The sequence below is a fragment of the Crocuta crocuta genome, unplaced genomic scaffold, assembly GCF_008692635.1.
Source record: "Crocuta crocuta isolate KB4526 unplaced genomic scaffold, BGI_CrCroc_1.0 scaffold290, whole genome shotgun sequence".
In the NCBI taxonomy this organism is placed as follows: Eukaryota; Metazoa; Chordata; class Mammalia; order Carnivora; family Hyaenidae; genus Crocuta; species Crocuta crocuta.
This window is the reverse complement of record NW_027527429.1, coordinates 1,861,171-1,868,733: the sequence shown is the minus strand read 5'-3', so window position 1 is coordinate 1,868,733 and position 7,563 is coordinate 1,861,171. Positions and strand designations below refer to the sequence as shown.

At 57.7% G+C, this 7,563-nt stretch overlaps 2 protein-coding genes across 3 annotated transcripts in view; one reads left to right on the top strand and one right to left on the bottom strand.

Moving 5' to 3' along the window:
- HDAC4 (histone deacetylase 4) overlaps window positions 1–7,563 on the bottom strand; it is a 278,417-nt gene that overhangs the window by 119,979 nt on the left and 150,875 nt on the right.
- The window catches only part of LOC144226118 (uncharacterized), an 18,236-nt gene continuing 14,935 nt past the window's right edge, over window positions 4,263–7,563 (top strand). For both annotated transcript variants that reach the window (XM_077757431.1, XM_077757423.1), the window contains exons 1-2: window positions 4,263–4,399; window positions 4,643–4,904. In XM_077757431.1, the coding sequence (XP_077613557.1) occupies window positions 4,370–4,399; window positions 4,643–4,904 (292 nt within the window). In that variant the 5' untranslated portion in view covers window positions 4,263–4,369. The remainder of the gene's footprint in view (window positions 4,400–4,642; window positions 4,905–7,563) is intronic.

The following is a 7,563-nucleotide window of genomic DNA, read 5'->3' as shown; positions in this document are numbered from 1 at the left end:
GTTCCCCGTCAGGGGACCTGCAAACCGCCCTCCACATACGCCGGGGCCTTTTATGTTCCGATGCGCCGCCCAAAAGGGGGCCGACACTGGCTTGTGAGGACCGATTTCTTGACAGGCGAGGTGACGAAATCTTCAGGCTCCACAGCCGGGAACCAGAAGCGCCACCATGTGACGACATCACCTGCTGCCCTCGCCCGTGACCACTTCCTCAGAAGATTCCATTTTAAACTGACCTGCTCCAGTTCATTTTGAGTGAACGTTCTTGACAGGAGGAAATAAATATACTGTTCCTTCTGTCTTACTTTTCACAGTACGAACACAGAACTGTGGCCTCATGGTACAAAATCTCAGCGGCATGAAATCCAGCTTCCAGAAAGCAAGAAAGAACCTCGGAATGCCCCTCCTCTGCCGCCTCTCCAAGAGAGTTTAAAGTCCCATTTCTAACATTTTTTAAAAAGTGATTTACTTATTGTTGAGAGAGAGGCAGAGCGTGAGCGGGGGAGGGGCAGAGAGAGAGGGAGACACAGAATCTGAAGCAGCTCCAGGCTCCGAGCTGTCAGCACAGAGCCCGACGCGGGGCTTGAACTCATGAACTGCGAGATCATGACCTGAGCTGAAGCAGGTGCTTAACCGACTGAGGCCCCCAGGCACCTGGAAGTCCCATTTCTAAGAGCGACAGTCCCCCAGGATGGCCCAGGGCCCCCCAACCCCGACCAGGGGTACATGTGCATGAGGAAACCAACGGCACTCGGTTTTACCTTTTTAGAAAAGTAACTTCAACAACACCTTCACCCTCAGCGTGAGGGATGTGGTCGCCAGCCAGCTGCAGGAGACCCCCGCTTTGGGGCTCGGTCTGAAGGCAGGGCTGGGGTCGGGGGCTGCAGAAATGGCGCCCAGTCCCCCTGAATCCAGGTCCCCCTGGACTTGTAGAGCTATTCCTGCCATTTTCTGGGAAACGCCCACAAACAACCCCCCAAACAGAAGCAGGTGGCGACGTGCACCCGTGAGAAGCTCACGGGGGGCGGGAAGGGGGCACCGAGTTCAGACCCCGGTGTGAAGGCGAGGCAGTCCCCTCCTCAGGCTCCTGTTCCACAGAAGTCCCTTCATGGACTCAGGGTTGTTCTGCAGATCGTCTCCTTCCCACGTGAAAACTGCCCTTCAAGGCTTCTGTAGGTCCCCCAGGCGGCCTGTGAAGGGAAGGACAGTCACCTGCTTCCTGCAGATTTGCCTTCTGAAGTCCAGTGACAGGGTTTTTTAGAAGAAATGGGTGAGCGGGAATGTGAAGTGAGGTGTCTGAAGTTTCTGCAGGATTATCAGGAGTCCAATTAGTCTTTAACTTCTACTGTGAAAACACGAGTGGAAAAGGTCTTTACGCCCCACACCTGCTGGCCGGGCCGAGGGGGGGCTCCTGCCTGACACTCGAGGAACAGCTGGTAAGGGACACAGGCTGGGGGGCTGACCCCTGCTCTCTGACCCTGGGGACAGTAAAAAGACCTAAATCTTTCCAAAAATCAGACGATGATCACACAAGGAGACGGCAGCCATGGGATTCTGGGAGCTGGGCGGGGGGTCTGACCCCGCACGGCAGAGAAGTGACGCTGGCCCGGATGCCGGGGTGGCCGAGCCACAATCAGCTTCTGAGCCCTCACCCCTGCTGCCCCCACAGGCAGGGGCTCCCAGAGAAGGGCTGAGCTGAGGGCCGGAGCCGGGGGCCGGGCAAGCCGGGGGCCGCGAAAGCCAACACACCAGAGGCCGGGATGTGGGGGCGCTTTATGGGAAAAGCGTCAGCCCCAGAGGAAAAGGCTATGGGTCGTGGCATCTGGGGCCCCGAGGGAAGGACGAGGCCCCTGCCCGGCAACTGGCCACAGGGCAGGAGCAGTGAGCACATGTCCGCATGTGAGGGACGTGCCCTTAGATGCTGGCCATTTGGGAAGGCCTCCAGGGGGAAACAGAGCTACCTGAAAACGAGCACTCTCCGCATGGCCCAGAACAGCGCGCGGTCTGCTGCCCCTCAGGCACCCCGGAGATGGCTGCGTGGCCCTGTGGCTCTCTGTGGGCGCCCCAGGACCCAGGACAGCGTGGGGGGCTCATCAGCACACAGACCCCACGGGAACGACCTGCGAGGCTGGCGCCGGGGCGGGCAAGGACCTGGGTGCCCACAGCTGCACGGGTGGAGGACCCACCTGGCACGCATGCTGCAGGCTCATCCTCGGTGGGGATTAAAAAGAACACAGTCCACCAACCCAAGTCACCTGCAGCCGCAGGTGTGCATGTGCCCCCCACCCCCTTGCCCAGCAGAGGCCACTGATCGGTATGCTCCCCCGGGGCCAGGCTCCCCTGGGGCTCACCTCAAGCCAGCCTGCCGGGTGTACCTGCTGGCTACCGGGCCCTGGGGACCCATCTACTTTCTATGCCACATATTCACACTAGGTGATGCTGCTGCGGCTCTGGAAGTGGCCAGAGCCATCCCCCCAGCTCCAGAGATGGAATACTGGGTGCTGACGCTGGAGACCGGAGCCGGGACAGCCCACGGGCTCACATGCCAGGTGAGGATGGCACGGGCGTACTAGCTGGTGCAGTGGTGCGGAGCCTTCTCCAAAAGCAGGGTCCCCAGCGGACACACAAGCCTCAGGCCCACCCTCCACGGAGCACACAGTCCGGAGGGGAAGTAGCCGAAAAGGAAATAATTAGGTGAACCATGTGGCAAGTGGGACAGGCAGACACCACTAGCGTCACCACTAGACACCTTCTAGTCCCCATGTAACAGACATGGCAACGGAGGGACAGAGAAGCAGAGAAGTCTGCGCAGGGCGCACAGATAGGGAAGCTGAGCCCGGCCCCACGGAGGGTTAACTAGGTCATCACGTGCACCAGGCAGCTTCCTGTGGCTGCTGGTCGTTACAAGTTCCTACAGACTTAGCGGCTCCCGTGGTTCTGGAGGCCAGCAGTCGAGGTGGGTTTTAGGGAGCCCTTGGCAGGCGGCCTCCCTTCCGGAGGCTTTAGGGGAGAAACAGCTCCTGGGGTTCCCTGGCATCCAGAGACACACGCGTGCCTTGGCTCCCGGTCCCCCTCTATTTTCAAAGCCATTAATCGCATCAGTCTGATCTCTGCTGCTGTCCTTGCAGCTCCTTCTCTGACTCTGACCCTCCCCCTCCCATCTGGAAGGACCCTTGTGATTCCATCGAGCCCACCAGATACTCCCAGATCATCGTCATCTCAACATCTGTAATCACACCTGCAGGGTCCCTTTGACCACGTATGGTCACACACTCACAGATTCTGAATTTAGGGTTGGTCATTGGGGGGGGGGCTCTATTCTGGCTCTGGCTTNCAGACAAGGTGGCCAGGCCAGAGGCAAGGGACAGGTGGGGAGGAGGCAGGGGCTGCGGGGCCAGTGGGGGGCGGGCGGCCGTCGACGGTGATGAAGCGGGTGAGCAGGTGGGCTCTAGGTGTCCTTAGAAAGTGTCCTGAGGCAATGCGCGTTCCACCCTTTTGAAATGCACAACTCAGTGACTTTCCAGTAAATTCACCAACATGTGCGAGCTTCACCAGGACCCCATGTTAGGATGTCTTCATCACCCAGGTGACTCCTCCTTCACATGGTTCCAGGGGCAGCTGGAGGCATTTGCTAGTGGCTGAATGTGGGATAGGAGATAAGGTTTCTCTCTCTTTTTTTTTTTTTTTAACATTTTTTATTTATTTTTTGAGAGAGAGAGACAGAACATGAGTGGGGGAGGGGCAGAGAGAGACAGAAACAGACTCTGAAACAGGCTCTGGGCTCTGAGCTGTCCGCACAGAGCCCAACGCGGGGCTCGAACCCACGAGCCGTGAGATCATGACATGAGCTGCAGTTGGACAGTTAACCAGTTGAGCCCCCAGGCGCCTCTGAGATGGGATTTCAAGGGTGATCTGGGGGCTTCAGAGGACAGAGGCCCCGCTGAGTCTGGGTTGGTACGGGAGCCAACCGTCCAGTTCCAGACCGTAAAGGCTGAGATGCGTCTGAAACACCCAGCCACGCACTCAGGACAAGCCACGGGCTCTGGGATGTGGAACCAGGTGAGGTCCTGGCTGGAGCAAGGACTCGGAATGGCGGCGGCAGGATGGTGTTCCGGGTTCCGGATGGGCGAGGCGGGACCACTGACATCACCGAGGGAACAAGTCAACCAGGAGGAGAAGCCGTTCAAAGGCCAGCCCTGGGGACAGGGGACGGGGGGAGGGGGAGTAACCTGCCCGGGGGCTGGAGGGCGGGCGGCCAGGGCCGCGGACCGGCACAGGAGTGTGCAGTCCTGAGACGCAGAACTTCTAGAAGAGGCTGGTCCAACGAGTCAGCACTGGGGGAGGCCACGCAAGAGAAGGGCGAGGACGCGGCATGCTGGGATTTGGCAACGAGGAGTCGTCAGTGAGCATAAAAGCAGGGACCCTGTGCTGGACGCCAGGGAAAGCTGGGCTACCTGCGGGACGCTACAGACCCCGGGGCAGGGGTGGGGGGCGGGGGGGCACAGCCACGCGGCAATAGCTGGCCTCGCCTGGAGACGCCTAAGGCAGCATCACACCGAGCCGGCCTCGGAATCTGAAGCGGGCGAGGGCTCCCGGGGCAGAAAGATGGAGCACCAGCCGCCCCAACCCCATCTGTCTTCTCCAGATCAGCACCACCAAGGGCAGCGACCCCGGGAGACACCCCCACACAGCAAACCTAGGGACCCAGATCTCTACCGCACCCACACCGAGCACGAGGAACAAAAACAAAACGCTGCAAGTCCGCCTGGCCGCCAGCGGCAGGAGCGCACACAACGGCCCGGCGAGCCGGCACAGGGAGCTCGCGGGGACAGCCACACCGCGGCCGCGCCAGCGAGGCTCCTCAGGGCCCACCGCGCACGAGCAAGAGCGGACCCGGATTTGGGAACGTGAGTTAATTTCCCCAACGGACTGATTCGACTCCCTTGACCCCACTCCTACAAGCTGTGCCGCATCCGTATCACACGCCCACGTTCGTGTTAACACATTAGGCCCTAATTTGTTTAAAAAGTGGAACATACAGCACTGGGGACACACTTCTACACGCACGCCTGTAGTTCACACGGCTCACGTGCTTTGCGGGGGCCACGCCAGCTAGGGCCCCCCGCCCCGTAATCACGGGAATGACCTCCATACCACATCCGCGTTCAGGCACACACATGTACACGCACACGTGAGATGCAGGCCGGACACCGCAGTCGAGCAGACACGGCGTGAACAGCCGGTCGTGGCCCTGCAGTCTGAAGACCGAGCCTTCCGGAGGAAGGGAGGGCCTGCTTCGTCTGGTTACTTTCATGTTTGCTGAGAGCTCGTGGCGCGGCCCTCGGCGGTTAGTCTGTGAACACAGTGCCCTTTAGAAAACCCCGTGTCTGGAGGTCTCCGTCCTGTAGGGTGACATGGCCCTCCCTCTCTGCCCCTGAGCTCCTTCCCCCTTGGGGGGGACCTGCTCCCACCAGGGACCAGGGCCGGGAGGGTCGTACCACTGCAGTCCCTGCTCGGGAAGCAGCGCGCGGGGGTCCAGCACCGGACGCTGCAGGGTGGCCGTCCCAGGAGGGGCTCAGTCCCAGGGCGGCTCTGCCCTGCGGACAAGCAGCACCTTCCGGATCCGGCGCCACCAGCAAGAAGGGCGGGGCTCCAGTCTGCCCTCCGCCTCGCCCACCGTCTTTCTCAGCAGGTGCACAGCCTGCCTGTGGAGACGGCTATTTCTGGGCGCCCCACATTCTCAAGAACTTCTAAACGCCCCAGTCTCTGGCGTGGCAGGCAGAAGTGAGCAGAAACTCTTCCGTTTCCTGACGCTTCCTCCTGCGAGCGTGGAATCCGCAGGGGAGGCTCATCGAAAGGCTCCTCGTGGAAACAGAGCCCCCCTGGCTGTTCCAACACTCGGAGGCTCGGGGCAGCAGCAGACCTTAGCCGGCGCGAGGCAGCGGCTGAGGCCAGGGCGTCCTCGGCTGGGTGACCCTACGGGGCCCTGACGGCACAGCCCGGGCACAGAACAGGCTGCAGTTTCCAGAAGCCTGAAGAACACAGGCCTCTCTTCTCCCTTTGGCGGTGATCAAATGGACTGCGTCTCTAGACCCGGCTTGTGGGACCCTTTAGGTGAACTTCCATGCTTCTGTTTGTAAAGGAAACGGTAGTCAAACAGACCGCGATGGGTGGGAGACACGCACACTTTCTCAGTCATAAACCGCTACCCCTTTAGGGTCCGTAAGTCAATGGTAGTGATGCACGTACTATTTATGTCACGAAGAGAATGACCAGAACTGAAAATAACACTACCACTAACGAAATCAAAAAGTGAAGGAGACGGGCCAGACACAGCACAGTTCACAAATCATCTACTCTCTCACGACATCAACAAACTCTGCTCAAAGCTGCCGTATGGAGAAATAGCCATTTCTCCAAATATATGAACTTGTAAATAGCCCCATAAGATCTAAAAAGAGGAAGCAGCCTCACAGATGACCAGAGGAACAGCACCACGACAGCCCTAAACCAGACAAAAGGCTGGAGAAAGCCCACGTCCCAGAAGCCAAAGGAGCAGAAACACTTAATTCAGAAAACAGAACATAAAACAGATGGAAGACAGAACCAAATACTCACTGTGTCACAGAGTCCCTTGAAAATGATCCGATTGGGTGAAAAACAAAACCGAACGATACACTGCACGCATAGAAGGCAGCGGGACTCAGCCTGAATGGGGGAAAAAAGGGCCAACAAGCAAATACGAAGAGAAAGAAACCGAAGGTCAAAACATCAGCATCACGAAGAGTAAATCCAAAGCGAATGCAAAATAAGGTAGAGGCCCATCTCAAGTCTGAAGGACACGATTTACCGGGAGAGAATGGCCGTCACAGAGGTGCGTGGTGCCTTCAAGACCGAGGTCAGAGGACACGCAGAAACCCAGGGAAGGCCAGGCGGAGGAGCCGCGCTGGCCGCAGACGCTCCTGCGTCCGTAGGGCACTGGCGACAGCCAGCACCAGGACGCAGAAGACGGGGGACGTAACCAGCACTCAGGCCACGATACGCTTCATACTCTGTATCGTGAAAGAATTTATGCTTTCATTTCAAGCCCCCACGGAACATTCACAAAAATCAATGCCACATGGAGAACACAGAGAATTTCCAAACACACACAAAACCCCACAAAGTACAGCTACAATCCCTGAGCGCACTGCCACAGAATGAGAAATTAACCAAACACGTGGAAACCAAAATCCAGCTAGAGGAAACTTCTAACACTTTTCTCTTTGACATTCAAAAATCCAGCATGAAAATGACGAAAATGTGTAAAAACAAAGAAAACGAACACTCCACATATCGAGAATTCTGGGAATTGCCTGAAGTCCGGCTCGGAAAGTAATTCGGAGTCTTACGCACTTAAGTAATTAAGAAAAGGAATCGAAACAAATAAATTAAGCACTGGACTCTAAAAGTTAGAAAAAGCACCAGAAAATTAAACCATATGCTGTTCAAGGAAGAAGAGGAAGAAGATCATGAAGACGACAGAGTTGAAAGGAATTGCTGGTTTGGGACACACACACTGGGAAA